Source organism: Phascolarctos cinereus, unplaced genomic scaffold (assembly GCF_003287225.1).
Source record: "Phascolarctos cinereus isolate Bilbo 61053 unplaced genomic scaffold, phaCin_HiC Scaffold_7;HRSCAF=346, whole genome shotgun sequence".
NCBI lineage: Eukaryota > Metazoa > Chordata > Mammalia > Diprotodontia > Phascolarctidae > Phascolarctos > Phascolarctos cinereus.
Window position 1 is genome coordinate 53,013,955 of NW_027556180.1, and position 16,808 is coordinate 53,030,762.

Sequence of the window (16,808 nt, forward strand, 5' to 3'; positions counted from 1 at the left end):
GAACTCAATCAATAAGACCCTCCAAATTAAATCAATATATACTTTGACACTTGAGGCTATCAATGCAAAAGTGTGCATAGGTGAGGATGGCATAATAAAGATAGACAGATAGATATGGAAAGATGATAGATATACAGACAGAAAGAGATATATATTCATGTTTGTGTTATAGGTAATACATATATTAATGGTTTAAAATACATACATATTTATATGTATATAAATATATATTATGTGTATGTGTGTGTGTGTGTGTGTGTGTGTGTGTGTATGCCACTTGTCCAGGGTCCCACAGTTAGTGTGTGTCCAGGCTACAACTTCCTAACTCTACAGCCAGCTCTGTGTCCACTACACCAGGCAGCCTGGGCTGGTGAGCCCAGCCAATCTATAGTGGACCCAAGCAGCATAGTTTTATAGTTTCTTCAATGGAAGGAGGAGTGGAGAAGATGCAGGATAAGGATGACCTGAGGGTAGAACTAGGAGGGAAAAAATAAAAAGCAAGAAAAAGTGGTTGAAAGGTGGAGTACAATGCCACATTGACTATAGTTTGGAAGAAAGAAATTAAATAGAAGTATGCATGGAATGACTTTACATAGATAGATAGATAGATAGATAGATAGATAGATAGATAGATAGATAGATTCATAGATAGATAGATAGATAGATGTACATATTTGTGTCTAATGGTAGCCGCCTCTGGGGGAATAAAAGGGTAAAAAAGAAAGTTACATATAACTATTATAAATCTAAAGGAAATAGCAAGTTGTGCATAATAGATTTGCCATTTCATGTGCAATCATCTTTTTTTTTCCTATTCTTCTCTGTTATGGAAATGCTTGTTTTATTTCTTAAGTTCAGAATAAAATATATTTTTTTTAAAAAAAGAAGGAAATTATAGTCAAAACAGTGTTGATTAACCAGGAGAACAGGAAAGGATGGAGGGAGGGACTTAAAGGTCATAGTGAAGACAAAGAACAGATTTAAGAGGAATGCAATAGAGCTGGGAAAGGGAAGCCTAGGAGATTTTAATCAGAGGAATTTCGAAATTTGAGAACTTGAAGGTAGAAAAGTTTGGAGGTAATAGTGAGATCTAATGTGTGATCAAGTCCATAGGTGAGATACAGAGGTGAGGATATGGCTGTTGAGGAAACAGAGAGAAGTCAGAATATTCAAAAGGACATTAATGTAAATAAGGAAGTCATCAGCAATGAGGGCAGGGGATGGGGAAGAAAAGCAGACTGATCATAGACTGAGAAAGAAGTTAAGAATACTTGCAGTTAACAGAACCAAGCTAATAGTATCTAGAAACCAGGAATAAATTTCAAAGGAAGCCAGGTTGCTATGTCATGATGACAGAAGGAGTGATGGGTGAATGTGTGGTGGGCGAAAGATGAAATGACTGAGAAACAAACATTCAAGCTTCTGAGCATATTGATTTATTAATCAATGCATGCCAATTGCCCAACAAATTGGGGCCAGACCCTTTCCTCAGCTTAGGACTGGGTCCTAACCCAGGAGGAGACAGACTTTTATACATTAAAAACAATCCCCGTAAGACCAATTAATTAAAAAGAAGCAATTAATCAGGATACATTGAGCAACCTGATTTCCAAATGGAGGAAAGATTAGGGACTTTCTAAGTTGGGAGGGGGGAAAGCGAACAGGTGCAATCCCCTGAAATCAGAAAAAGAGGTGTCCCACTCCCCCTAAGTATCTATGAACAATCAAAGAAACATGGAAACAGTAATAGATTAATCATACGGGGCCAGTTTTCAGATAAGACATATGGATTACTTGAAATATATAATTGTGAGAAAACTCTTTGCATCAGTCTTTGGGTCTAACTGGGTTTCTGGTCAGTGTAACCTAGGTGTTTAGTTAAGGGTCTCCAAACAGCAGGTAAAGGTAGTCCAGCTTCCCAGCAGCTTCCCAATTCCCATGCAGGATTAGGTTCAAATAATACAATAAAGGTTTTCTTCCAACTCCCACAATTGAATAAAGATTTCTCACAAGAAAGAAGTTGGACTAAGACACATAATTGAATAGAAAGGGAACTGAGCTAGCCCCAGAACTGACTCATAAGACTGAGTCAGTGTGGTTCACTCAATTCCTGCAATTAACCACTTGCTGTCCTAATCCCCTCAATTCCCTCAATCGACAATAGTGATAGAGCAAGGACAGTGATTCTTTGTACTCTTGTCCCAATCTGTGCATTTAAGGGAAAGGGGTGTGTGTGTGTGTGTGTGTGTGTGTGTGTGTGTGCGCGCGCGCATGTCAAGAGTGGAAGTGGGGGAGGTTAATTCGAGGAGCAACCAGCACTAAAGAGGGTGGCAAGGCATGAGGTATACCTTCAAAAGAAGGTCCTCAGTGTAATACACGGAGTCTGAGCAGGAGTGATCTAAGGACGGAGAGGCATTTGTTTAGGACCAAGCAGGAATCCCAAAGGGTAGAGAAAGTGGCAAAGGAGGAAAATGACTCCATCAGGAAGGCTGAGCTGGATTTCTGGGTGAGGTAGCAAGGTAAAGGGATTTTTACTTGAACAAGTTCTAACTCTGAAATATGAGGAAGGTATGAAAAGGTAGCAAAAGGTAGGAATTTCTATCCAAAGAGTAAGGAAGGTATCAAGTAGACAGGTAGTGATAGACTAAATTGGCCTTAGACTTTTAATTTGCATTGACTGTAAAAGGAGCCTCTATGCCTGTGGAGACATCTCATTTGGCTGGGGTGGTTCATGAAGAGTCAGGAAGACAAAAGAATTGCTAGCAATGGTGCCCAGGAAGAATGAAGGGTTCTCAGCATAAGTACTAAGTTCAATTTCCCAGCAAACAAGACCTTCTGTGCCTTTTCTGTGACTAAGTGCATTCCAGGAATGCTCTCTCTCCTCACCTCCTCCTCTTGGCTTCCCAGGCTTCCTTCGAGACCCAGCTAAAACTCTAGCTTCTGTGAGAAGCCCTTTGGGTTTCTCCTCACAACTGCCACCACCCCCTACCATTGCCTTCCCTCTGAGACTGCCTCTGATTTACACTGGACTGTCTTTGTTTTCAATGTTTTAACATTTTTATTTAAAGTTTTGAGTTCCAAATTCTATCTTTCCTTCCCCTCTCCCCTCCCTAAGATGGTGAGCAATTAGATATAGGTTATATAGGTGCAATTATATAAAACATTTCCATATTAATCATTTTGTACATAAAGACTCTAATAAAAGAAAAAGAAAGAAAGAAAGAGTGAAAATAGCATGCTTCAATCTGTACTCCAAAAAATCAGTTCATTCTCTGGAGGTGCTTCATCATTAGTCCTTTGGGATTGTCTTGGATCATTGTATTACTGAGAATAGCTAAATCATTCACAATTCTTCATCAAACAATATTGCTGTTACTGTGTACAGTGTTCTCCTGGTTCTGTTTCCTTCACTCTGCATCAGTTCATATAAGTCTTTCCAGATTTTTCTGAAAAAAATCATCCTGCTTGTCATTTCTTATAGTATGACAGTATTCCATTACAATCATATACCACAGCTTGTTTAGCCATTCCCCAATTGATGGGCATCCCTCTGATTTCCAATTCTTAGCCAACATAAAAAGAGCTGCTGTATTTTTGTACAAATAAGTCCTTTTCCCTTTTTTTGGCTGTCTTTGGGATATAGACCTAGCAGTGGTATTGCTGGATTAAAGGGTATGCACAGTTTTATAAACCTTTGGGCATATACACTGGACTATAAGTATTTGTACACATATAAGTATTTGTATATTGTCTAGTCTGTTAGAATGGATGCCCCTGAAGAGCAGGCATGGCGTCTTTGCTTTAGCCCAGTGCCTGGCATGGGTACTTAATAAATGCTTGTGGAGTGACTGACATTCATGGAACTGGAACTTGTGGAGGAGAGCTATTTATGGATGTGCAAACTCTGGAATAATGTGTAAAATATCTCAGAAGCTGCAAGATTTGTCAGAAAAAAAAATGCCCACTTGCAGGGCAGGGAACCTCACTTTCCCAAAGATTTTAAGCCTGAAGAAAGTGGAGACAGTAAAATGACTTGTTTAATTTTTCATACAATTTTCTTTTTTGTGTTCAATTTTTGTTTTGCTTTTAGTGGGTAGTTCAACAACCTAGACAAAATGAATTGCAATGTAGCTCTTGAAAAAAGTTATAAAACATAAAATAAAAAGACACTAAATAGAAGCTTTCAAAAGGGAGAGCCAGGAAACAAGGGTTCTCTGCTTCTCAGATGCATTTCATCACATTTAGGGTTTCAGAGGGAGGCGTCATGGCATGGTAGAGAGAAATTCCACACTGGAGGTTCTCCACACCCAGGAAATCCCAGGTGATTGCATTTGATCAGGAAGCTCCTGATGAAGAAATTCTCCATATCAACGCAGATCAGCAACCATTCTGGAGCCCAGTTATTTAGAGGAGAGTTTGAGTGACTGCCCAGAGTCATGTAGCCAGAATGTGAGGAACAGGATTTGAACACCCAGGCCTTCTTGCCTCTTCTGTTGCAATTCGGGGGTTGGGGGAAGAGAAAGAGAGAGAGAGAGAGAGAGAGAGAGAGAGAGAGAGAGAGAGAGAGAGAGAGAGAGAGAGAAGGAGAAGGAAGGAAGGAAGGAAGGAAGGAAGGAAGGAAGGAAGGAAGGAAGGAAGGAAGGAAGGAAGGAAGGAAGGAAGGACTCATAATAATTAGGAGAAAATTCAATCTGAGGTAGTAAGGAGAAAAACATTTTAGAATTTAAATTTTTTAATTAATTTTTATTTTTTCAATCATTAACACTTTTTCAATCCCACATCTTCCTCTCCCATGGGGTGAGGGGAGGGGACAAAATCTAGCATTTTTTTTTAAGGATTGTAAGTCTAGCACTTTTGAAAACACAGCAGCTCAAAGTAGGTTAACAAAGTGTTGCCTCATAGGCAACATCTTTAGGGCATTTATTTTAACAAATATCTTTAGACATTGAATTAACATAGCAGTTGTTTATACGGAAATGATTGTTTCCGAAGTTCTTGAAAACAATTTTTTCCAAGTATTTTAATGATTCCCTCTACAGTCTTATTTACACTATTAACTTGCTTTTTCTGTGAGAAAAAGGTTTTCCTAAGCCAAGATAAACTTTAGCCTTAGTCTTGACAGTTTTAAAGATTATAAATTATTAGTTGATGGAGTCCAAGTGAATGAAGTGCTGATCAATAAAATATTTAATTAAAATATTTCTCCAAGAATCAAATGGGAAAAAAGTATGGGAAAGGGGAGAAAGAAAGGGCTTGCTGTCCATAGAACAGCACTGAGTCTATTTGCCACTTATCAACTATTGCTTTCCCTGAATTAACCAGTTAGGGGCATTGTTCTTTTTTCTTTTATTACTGAATTGGCTGATCAGTCAATCAACGTACATCTCCTGAGTTCCTGCTATTGCAAGCCATTCAGTTCAAAGGATTGAGATGTTCAAAGTAAACTTAAGGGGTATAGCTAAGCTTCTATGGTTTATTTTCTGAGCCTTCTTTTAAGAACCTATTCCTTGGAGATTTGTGTATGTGGAACAAAATTGAATGAGGCCACAGATTCTCATTAAGGGCTTCTAATGCCAAATTATTTTGAAATCTGTTCATCCCAAGTAGCACTGTTTTGAATGTGTATAATTAGACACAGCAAGGCAAGGATGTCCTGCCGCATTACTGAGAATCATACCTTGAAAAAGAAAAAGAAAAACCTGACAACTACCCAATTTCTAAAAAATAGCTTAAGCATCAAAACAAGGTTCATTGTTTTCTGTAAAAATGTTGGATTACTGCCTGAAATAAAAACTGAAGAAAATATAGAAAACAAAAGTTATTACTATGATAGGGCTCTAGAGAGAAAACTATTGAAAGCTTTGCTTACTGTGGCTATGATCATATTGCCCATACCAGTACAATTAGGAATTTTTGTGCCTGGGACAAGGAGAAAAAGGGAGATGAGATAGATTTGAAAGGGAAACTGAGGTGGGGGAAGGGAAGGAAATGTGCCAGGGCAGACACCCTAAGGTTTCTACATTACTTCAAGACTAACCAATACAATGAAAATGGGAAAAGGGAACAAAGTGGCTTGCAGTGCTGGGAATGTGATTGCCCAAGGAAGAGAATCTGTGCACCAAGAGGAGCTTTCTATATTTCCCCAACATGAGTGAAAATCGCAGGTACCCTATCCTAGTTATGGCTATGGTGGTCTCTATAAGTTGCTTTTTTTTTCTTAAAGAGACCAAAAAGTCTAATTTTTAATGAACAAATTGTCCTAACTGTCTCATCCATGGCTATTAATATACATTAGCTATTTCAATAAAAAGAATGAGTAAATCAAGTCAAACTTCCAAATGGCCAAACTGAAATAAGAGCTCTGCTTAAATTTGAATTCCCATGGCTTAGTATAGTACTTGGCACATCATAAGAGCTTAACAAATGCTTGTTGACCTGCTCCAACACCTAGAACAGGGCTTCTTAAACTTTTTCTACTCGTGACTTATTTAAACTTATTTAAATCCTGGATTTTATCAGTATGGGCCCTCCCTCCATGGGTGCCATTTGTATGCCTTGGCACCTAGTTTCAATAAGTTGTGACTTTACAAAAGTTATCACCTAGTAACCAACTTTCTGATAAGCCTCTTCCCATGTAACTAACTGAATTGGTTCTTGGATAAAGCAACCGCAATACCTCACTGGGTGGGCCCATTCTTAAAGCCATTCTGGCCAGGTAGGACTCACTAGAGCCTATGTTTCATTGACATAGTATTTGAAAATTCAGTCATTTCTATATACCCCTCAAGAAGCATTGGATTAGAAAAAGTAGTGGAGTAGCCACTTAATAAACAATTGAATAGAATGGAATTCACGGCCCCTGAAAATGGCAACTGTAGATTACTTTTGCAGCAACTCGATAGGGGGTGGAAACCCTGGTGTTCCTCATAATTATATGTCTATTCTCCTCTTATAAGTAGAAAATAGATGAAGATCCAAATACCCTAAGAGGAAAATAAAATCGGAAAGTGATTTTTTAAAAATGTACTGTCTTTGCAGTCTGTAAATAATTCCGACCAATAAATAAGTAACCTAGAAAAGCTGACATGTACTGGAAAGAATATTATATGTGTAGTTAGAGAACGTAGGTACAGGTCCCCATTCTGCTACTTAATATCTGGATAAAGTCAGACAAGTTGTCTAGGTTCTTTGAGTCTTAATTTCCTCATATGTACAATGTGAAATGCGATTACCACTTCACTGGGATTATGGTGAGGGTCAAATAAAATCCTGCATATAAAGGATTTTATAAATGTAAGCTATTATTGGTACAGTTAGGTGGTTCAGTGGATAGAGCAGTGGACCTGGACTCTTCTTTCTGAGTTCAAATCCAGGCTCAGATACTTACTAGCTGTGTGACCCTGGGCAAGTCACTTAACCCTATTTGCCTCAGTTTCTTCATCTGTAAAATAAGCTGGAGAGGCAAACTACTCCAGTATCTTTGCCAAGAAAACCCCAAATGTCGTCATGACTGAAAAATGACTGAACAACAACAGAGCTATTATTATTTGAGACAAGTAGCTAAAAGCTTAGCCTTGATATCTATGCATTAAATATTAAAAGCTAGTAAGCTCAATTTTAAAAGACAAAAATCACTTGTGACTAACTGAAGATAAAAAGCTTTCCTATTGACCTAGAAAAAAAGCCATCTAGGTGGCACAGAGGATAGAGCATGAGGCCTAGATAAGGAATACCTGAATTCAAATCTGGCCCAGACACTTACCAGCTGTATGATCCTGGGCGAGTCACTTAACCCTGTTTGCTTCAGTTTCCTCATCTATAAAATGAGCTGGAAAAGAAAATGGCAAACCACACCAATATCTCTGCCAAGAAAACCCCAAATGAGATCATGAAGTATTGGCCATGATTGAAAAATGACTGAACAAAAGTAAGCTCCATTTTAAAAGACAAAAATAACTTGTGACTTCCTAAAGATGAAAAGCTTTCCCATTGACCTAGAAAAAGCCATCCGTACTCCTTGCCTCCACCATCTCCCCTTCAATTCACTTCTGAAGACCATGCAGTCTGCCTTCTAGCCCAACTACTCCAGTGAAACTGCCCTCTCTAAGTCATAACTATCTCCTAATTACTAATTCCAATGGCTTTTTCTGAGTCCTCATCCTTTTTGGCTTCTCAGCAGCATTCTATGTTATTGACCACTCCCTTCTCCTGGGTACACTCTCCTTCCTAAGGTTTGTGTGACACTGGTCTCACTTGGTTCTCCTCTTGCCTGTTTGACCAGCCTTTCTCAGTCTCCTTTTGTTGGATCATCATTCATGGCCCAGCAAAGGTGTTCTGTATCCTCTTCTTTTCAGTGTGCACACCTCTGTCCCTCCTGATCTACTCCCATGAGCCCAATTATGATCTCTGTGAAGAGAACTCCAAGAAACTAATGATATGTTGAATTTGAGATCCCTGTTGGATATCCAGGATTTTATGATGGGCAGATAAGTTGAGAGCAACTTATGTGGAAGAGACCTCTGCAAAGAATGAGGAGGCAATTTATCTCCTCCCTATATCTTTACCATGTAGTTTCAAAGCAGAGCTGCTCATCCAGGAGGAGATATTGCATCCATCAGGGAAAAGAGACACACATTCCAGACAGAAAAAGATACAGAGACTTCCACCCAAAGAAATAAATAGCCTTGAGGAGTGTGACCCCTGGCAACAAAGAAAAGAGTCCAGCTATGGAGAGGATCAGACCTTGGCAATCCAACCAAACTATCCCCCCAGGCAGAAACACTGTATCCAAGGCGAGTTCCAGGAGACAACTATGAATAGAAAAAATACCTTACAGGCCCTATAGTACCACAAGTTATGTATTAATTTTACATGTATCCCACCCATCTGCCTCTCTCCCAGTCTATTCTAAGTTTGAGTCTGTTTTTCCCATGAATATGATATATGTGTGTGTCTGTGTGCACATGTATGTATGTATGTATGTGTGTGATAACATATAATAATGCTCTAGCTCATGAACCCCTATCCATGTGCTTCCCACTAACAATCAGCCAACAGATTAATTAGCTCTTAAAAGAGGCATTTACTAAAATGAGAACAGTAATTGCAAAATATACCCCCACTAAAAAACAAAAACCCTAGACTCCATTCTTTGAATCTAATTTTCCAAATTAATCTATTGACTGATTGTTGTGGGAAGCACACTAATGGGGGGTTCATGAGCTAGAGCGTTAGTCATTCAAATCCAGAGTTACCCAAAGCTATCAGGTAGCAACCATCTTCTGGGGACCCAATCTTGAGTGAGTATAAGTTGAAGAAGTAATAATAGGGATGCTAAACATTTATATGTCATATCCTCCCAATGGAATGTAAACTTCTTACAGACCAGGAATATGTGTATGTAGGTATATATGTGTGTGTGTGTGTGTGTGTGTGTGTGTGTGTGTGTGTGTGTATATACATATTTCCATTTTGTTCCCAATGTCTTGCATGTAGCACATATTTAATAAATGCTTGTTGGGTTGGATAAGATTGGACTGGATTATCCTGATACTCTTACCATTGGCTCTGAGGCATTTTGCTTGTATTACTTTGGCTGACAGTATTTGCTTAGGTGACATGGCCCAGGATATGAACTGTGAGCTCAGGGTAAAGGGGAAGAGAGTAAGCATTTATATGGTGCCTCCTATGTTCCAGACACTGTAGAAATGCTTTACAAGTGTTATCTCAGGATAATTAATGATTCTTGTCATTGCCAGAAAGGCCATCTTTCAAAAATAATGTCCCTTTGGATCAAAGATTTCCTAGAATATTGGTTTTAAATGATGTTCTGGACATGGTCTGGGTTTTTTTTGGTTCTTTGATCGCTGGTCAATGTACAGATATCAGATATTACAGCTGCAAATGCATCTTGAGTTGTAAACACATTAGGCTAAAAAATAAACAATACTTGTTCAGTCAGGAGGGATGTCTGCAGAAATGCTTACCTAACATGACAATTTGTATCTGAAGATGAGTTTTCACAAGCTTATAGTACAAAGTCCAGAACATAAAGGGCCTCTCTCATACCATACTTTAGTGTGGCCTCTGGACAACTCACTATTATTCCTTTATTTGGCAGAGGGGAGATGATTTCCATTTTTTCCTTAAACATTTTAGTGAATGTTCTCAGGACAGCTTTTAGTAACATTCCTCAATACGGCTTCTTATTAGCCCATTTAGCAAAGTAAATTCTGATATGCCTATTGTGTTCTTGCCACATAAAGTAGTTAACAGATTCCTAGAATGAGTCATTTACATTTTACCAGCTAGAAATTATGAGCATTTAATGAATGTACCCTCATCAGTCATTTTAATGAGACTCTTTCTCTTGGGTTTGAAATATATCGATCATTATCATGTTTTTAGTGAAAACTACACTTGTCCATCTTTCAAGTTAAGTGATGTCCAAGGAAAAAAATGTGGTCTGAGCTCTTGAATTAGAATCTGTAAGAATTTAGGGTCTTCAAGGGCAGACTACTTAAACACCATGTACACCAGGTAGCTCCAGTCCTGGATTAGCTATTTCCTTAGCTAACTCTGAAATTGTGAAATGAAGAGTGGGCCTGGAGTCAGATGTCTTGGTTCAAATCCTGCCCACAACACGTAATGGTTTTGCAATCCTGGGCAAGTCATTGGGTCTTTCTAAGCCTCCGTTTCTTTATCTATATAAGGAGGATAACATGGCCAATGGGGATATGTGTTTTGCATGCTTTCTTATTTGTAACAGATTTTGTATTTCTTGCCTCCTCAATGGGTAGAGGAGAGAGTGGGGAGAGGGAGAGAATTTGGAACTGAAAATGAAATAAAATTAATAGAATGGGGATACCATTGTTTCCTGTGCCTACCTAACAGGATGGTTGTGAGGCTCCTATGACATGATCTGTGTAACAACATGAAAGTGCCACATGACATGTCAGTCACTTTACTCTTATTACCCTTTCTCTAGGCCCCAATTCCCACTGACTGCAGTTATTTTGACTTGCTAAGAGGGATGACTCTTTATAGAGGGTGGTGGCATTTGCCATTGCCATATGGGATTCACCATTGCCATGTAGCATCCTTGAAGACAATGTCAATAAAAATGAAGTCACTGTGGAGCAGAGTCCAAATTAACGATCCTGGTTTGTTGTGTTTCAGCTATTTGAGTTCATGAACTTCTTGGCGGAGAATGTCATCTTCTGCTACATGGGCCTGGCGCTATTCACGTTCCAGAATCACATATTTAACGCTCTTTTTATACTCGGGGCGTTTGTATCCTTTACTAAAAATGCTTTCAAGTGCAACCCACTGGATATTTAGCAGAAGGGGCCAATGTCTTATCAGTCTGATTCTTGGGTGGAAATAAATATTCAAGTTGTTGACTAGTGTTCAGGGCCTAGTATTCAAGGCCTGAATTCAAACCTAGGGAGGAAATGTCATTTCTTTTACTTAAGTACCCTAAAATACAAGGAACCCGGGGCTCTGGTTGGGGTTCAATGGTTCAGAGTAAGAGGGTTGGGATGTTGAATTGGTCCTAAAGCAGAGGTAAAAGAACTTGCAGTAACTTGTACCCTACAGAAGAGAAAGTTAAAGACTTTTCTTCATATTCCCTGAGCACAGGTCATGGGAAATTAGGCTTAATGTACAAGTAGAATCAGGTTGGGTATAAGGGAAAATGTCCTGGCTATTATTATGGTTAAGTTTTGCAACTACTCACAAGAGTTTATTTGAGTGTCCCTCATATTCAATTCATTCATTCAATATATTTATATAAGGTGTCCCTCATATTCAATTCATTCAATAAATGTTTATTAACTGCTTTCTATGTGTCAGGCACTGTGTTACGTGCCTGGGATACAAAAAGAGGCAACAGACAGTCCCTGCCCTTAAGGAGTTTGCACTCTAATGGAGGAGACAGCATGCAAATAAATGTATACAAAGCAAGCTACACATAAAATAAATAGGAAATAATCAAAAGAAGGAAAGCCTGGTAATTAAGAGGGGTTAAGGAAGACTTCATGTAGAAGGTGGGATTTTAGGGAAGCCAGGGAGATCAGTGTCAAAGGGGATAAGGGAGAGCATTCCAGGCTTGGAAGATAGACAAAGAAAATGTCCAGAGCCAAGAGAAATGTCTTGTTCATAAAACAGCCAGAAGGCCAGTGTTGTAAGGTAAGAGCAGGCTGGGTTAGGAAGGGCTTTTTATGCCAAATTGAGCATACTGTCTCTGTTCCTGGAGACAATAGGAAGCCACTGGAATTTGCTGAGTAGGGGGATAACATGATTGGACAGGCATTTTAGAAAAATCACCTTAGTAATTGAATGGAGAATATATTGGAGTGTAGAGAGACTTGAGCCACCAGCAGGCTATTTCAATAACCAAGGCATGAGGTAATGAGGGACTGTACCATAGTGGTGGCAATATTAGAGAGAAGGAGGCATACTGAAGGGATGATAAAAAGGTGAAGTCAACAGCCTTGGCAACAGCTTGGATACAGGAGTATTATCAAGCCCTCACTATATTCAAGATGTTGTGATAAATGCTAGGGATAGGGCAAAAAATAAAGAGTTCTGTTTCAGAAATGTTGTATTTGAGATGCCATCTAGTTCATAATGTCCAATAATGTGTTGGTGATGTGGGACTCAAGAGAGAGATTAGGGCTGGATAGATATACCTGAGAGTTATCAGCACTGTGATGACAGTTGAGCCCATGGGAGCTGATGAACCCACCCAATGAAATAATGTAGAGAGAAAAGAGAGGAAAGTCCAGCACAGAGTTATTAGAGGACCTCCACAGTCAGTAGGCATTTGTTATAAGAAAGGAGTATATTAGAGAAAGGAGTTATTGAGAAGCAACAGCAATGAAAAAGAAAAGCAACAATAAAACACACACACACATGCAGGTAGACAGAAGACCCTTTAGTGATAGGGAATATGGGAGAAAAAGGACAAATACACAGAAGTAGGCAAGTACAGGAGACTGTCAATAATCCAATTCATCTAGACAATATAACTCTGCTAGTTACTACCTGTGTAACCCTGAGAAGTGCCCATATGGATGCCTAAGGACAACAAGATCCCTGTATTACTAGTAAAGGCTGCTAGGCTAAAGGCGCCATAGTGCAAAGAGCTCTGGGCCTGGAATCAAGAAAACCTGAGTTCAAATCCGGCCTCAGAACTTTACTAGCTATGTGTGCTTAGGCAAGTCACTTAACCACTGTCTGCCTCAGTGTCCTCAACTGTAAAATGGGGGTAATAATAGTATCCATCTTGCAAGATTGCTGTGAGTATCAAATGAGATAAAATTTATAAAGTTGTGCCTATTAACATAGTTATATGTTAATATATATTTAACATAGTGCCTGGCATACAGTAGGAGCTATGTAAATGTTTATTTTCTCTTTAGTTTTACTTAATTGTTTTACTTTGTTACAAAAGCATGCTCATGGGAATAATCTACAAATGTTGGTAGTGTGCAAACAAAACATATCGATAAAACTTTAAGCATAAAAATTAAAACCATAAGAAAATTCAATCTGGCAGCATTATGAAGGCTGGAGGGGGTAAAGAGTCAAAGGGGGAAGCTATTGCAGTAAGCTAGGCAGGTGGTAATGAGGCAAATTCATAAGGAAATGAATGTGTTTGTATGTCAGTTTTTAACTGCCAGGCCTAGAATCCAAGAGTGTCTATTAAAACAGCTTTAGTATTACAAGCACAGCCCAACCCGACCAAGAAAAAATTAAATGTAGCAAAGAAAAAGGAAGAGGAAAAAAAGATTGCTAGACACAGACAATATAAACCGACAGCAAATGAAATGGTAATCATGACTGGAAGTACATGGAGTCTCCCTAAAGTGCTGCTTGGGGAGGTAATGCTGTTTCCAGTCGAGCGCCTCATGCTTCATATTTTATAGCAAGGCGGAAGATGTCAGTTGTCTGAGATACAAATGGGATGAGGAAATGGAGAGTGATTGAAACAGCACAGGGACAAGGCTATGTCCAAAAGCTGTCCGGCAGCTTGTGATATTTATGGAGTGGAATCAGGAACACAGCAAAATAGGAATTTCTGAAACCAGTTTCATGATTACTGCCCTATTTATTCCCAATTTGTGTGTGTGATGATATATTGGCAAAAACGGGTGTTGTAATTTTCCCCTCATTACCGTGTTTTCCTCAACGTTCTCTTGCGTTTGCCTGACAGTTAGCAATTTTTATAGCAAGAGCCTGCAACATCTATCCCCTCTCCTTCATCTTGAATTTGGGCCGGAAACAGAAGATCCCCTGGAACTTTCAGCACATGATGATGTTTTCAGGTATGTGTGTCAGTTCCATTAACATCTGTGCCCCTGTTCCTTTCCAGCCTCTCTCAGGAGGCAAAGGCTGGGAGCAGCAGCACTTGCTTTCTCTCCCTCACCTACAGTGCTTTAGGGCCCTACTCATTAAGTCATGCACAGCACCAGGAAGGATCCTCTCTCTGTAAAGATAAGGAAAGAGATCCCTCTGAGGAATGTCTTGTATTAACTGCATCTAGTTGGCAGCCAGTCCAGAACAGAGAGCAGGGTTGGGGGAACCTCACTTATAAGGCCTGTTGTGATCATTGTCTTGTCTAGGAATTTGAATTATAAGCATGCAAGCCCAATGGTGCGTGGTAATCAGAATGCAGCTGGTGCCTGCCAAAAAGTAAATTACTTGCCTATAGCCCGTTCTCTATGGACTCCCCCCTCTTCATCAACAGGTCCTACCGCCCCTGACAGTTGACAGGCAAGCTCTGAGTGTTTAAACAAATTGCTGAAAATCTCTTTGAAGTCCCTTCTTTAAAGCAACAGAAAATGAACTCAGTGATGGCAAATGATACAAGATCTGCAATGCAAGAGAGTTCACTTTGCTGTCTTACTCAACTCTCCTACGTCAGGGTTCTTAACCTGACAGCCATAAGCAATCCCCCCCCCAATATTTTGAAAACTGTATTTCAATATAATTAGTTTGTTTTGTAATCCTAAGTACTTTATATGCATTTTAAAACATTATTGCCAGATGGGGGCCATAGCCTTCAACAGGCTGTCAAAGGGATGCATAACACAAAAGGTTAAGAATTCCTTCTGCAGCAACCTTTCCATTTGCCCAGGAGCCTGTTCCACACATGCACTTTTATCTCTGTGCTTGTCCCCATGCACACCGGTGCCTAGCACTGGAAATACAAGATTTAGAGCTGGAAGAAGCCTTAGAGACAAGGAGCAGTAGAAAACTCGCCCTAGTCAGAAGAGCAGAATTAAAATCCTGACTGCCACTTCCTGTGTGGCCTTAGAGATGTTTTTTGTCCTCTCAAAACTTAAGTTTTCTCATCTGTAATAATGAATAATTGGATTAGATGATCTCTAAAGTCCCCTCAGGCTCTAAATCTATAGTCCTCTGATATCATAGTCCAGTCACTTCATTTTACATATGGGTAAACTGAGGTAGAGGAAGGTTCATTTGGTAGTAGATTGCAGAGCTGAGACTGAAAACACAGATCTCTTGATCCCAAATCCAGTTCTCTTTCCACTATAAATCAATGAATGACCAATTTATTGAGTAGCTATTATATACCAGACACTGTGCTGAGAATATAAAGGAAGTATAGTTCCTACCTCAAGAATCTCAAGTCTCCATAGTTTCATCAGGGTAAAAAAAAAATGAGAACTGAATGTCCAAGAAAAATATTAATTAGTGGCTAAGGAAGATAATTTTCCATACATTATCCAATCAAGTGCCTCCCAACATGCCAAAAAAAGGTCATTCTTGGAATAAAAGACCTCTCTGGTCCTCAGGGTCCACCATATGTAGACTTGGTCTCCCATTCACTGGGAGAGGTAGTTTGAAGCTGATCCATTTAGCCCAAGATAGCTAAATCATCATCTCAATTTGAAGAGAACATTTCTGGCCATGCTAATATAATAATAATAATAAGAACTTCCATTTTATTTAGCCCTTTATAGTTTACAGTTTGCAATTTAATAGCCGCCCGTCTGTGGTCGGATGGCTTGGTTGATTGGCAGTGATTCTGCACACAGCTGTGCATTTTCCAGAACACCTGGCACCTAATGGCAGGAGGGAATTGGTAATGGGAAGAGAAGAGAGAAACACAGAAGAGCTTTAGTTAAGAACCAGTCCAACATTCAAACATAGACTGCAGTGATGAGACAACTTCTGCTCTGGAACCCTAAAGATCTTGGTGCAGGTTACTGCATGAAAAAAGGTAGTTTGGAGAGTGAACCGGCTCTGAAATATGGAAGACCTGAGTCAGGTCACCTCTCTGATTTTTATTGGCAGTGTTGGCCATGAGCAAGCTATTTAAACTCTCAGTGCACCCAGGCAACTTCTGTTTCTTAATTTTTCTTTCTGAGTATTTATTATTTCTATCTCCCACCGCCCTCTTTTAATATTCATATGGGTTCTCTTCCTCTTTCTTTAGTCTCTTTAGGGCTTAAGGCTATAGTTGGTCCAATGGTCAATACAATCTAGTGACTTTTGCAGCATAGCTCTAAATTGATTTTCAGAATGGCTAAACCATCACAGCTCCACCAAGAGTGCATTAATTTGACCATTTTCCCACAGCTTCTCTAACATTTGTTATTTTCCTTTTTCTTCATCTTTGCCACTGTGAAGAGTATAAGAGCGAACCTCAGAGTGGATTTTTAATTAGCATTTCTCTAATTATTATCGATTGGGAGCATCTTTTCCTATGGTCATTGATAGCTTAGATTTCTTCCTTTGAAAACTGCCAGGAGGCTCGCTAAGACTATAATTTACAG

At 39.3% G+C, this 16,808-nt stretch overlaps 1 protein-coding gene across 1 annotated transcript in view; it reads left to right on the forward strand.

Annotated features, from left to right (window-relative positions):
• The window catches only part of SLC9A9 (solute carrier family 9 member A9), a 745,308-nt gene that overhangs the window by 456,952 nt on the left and 271,548 nt on the right, over window positions 1-16,808 (forward strand). Inside the window, exons 10-11 of the mRNA XM_078147547.1 lie at window positions 11,179-11,292; window positions 14,219-14,330. Of these exons, the coding sequence (XP_078003673.1) occupies window positions 11,179-11,292; window positions 14,219-14,330 (226 nt within the window). The remainder of the gene's footprint in view (window positions 1-11,178; window positions 11,293-14,218; window positions 14,331-16,808) is intronic.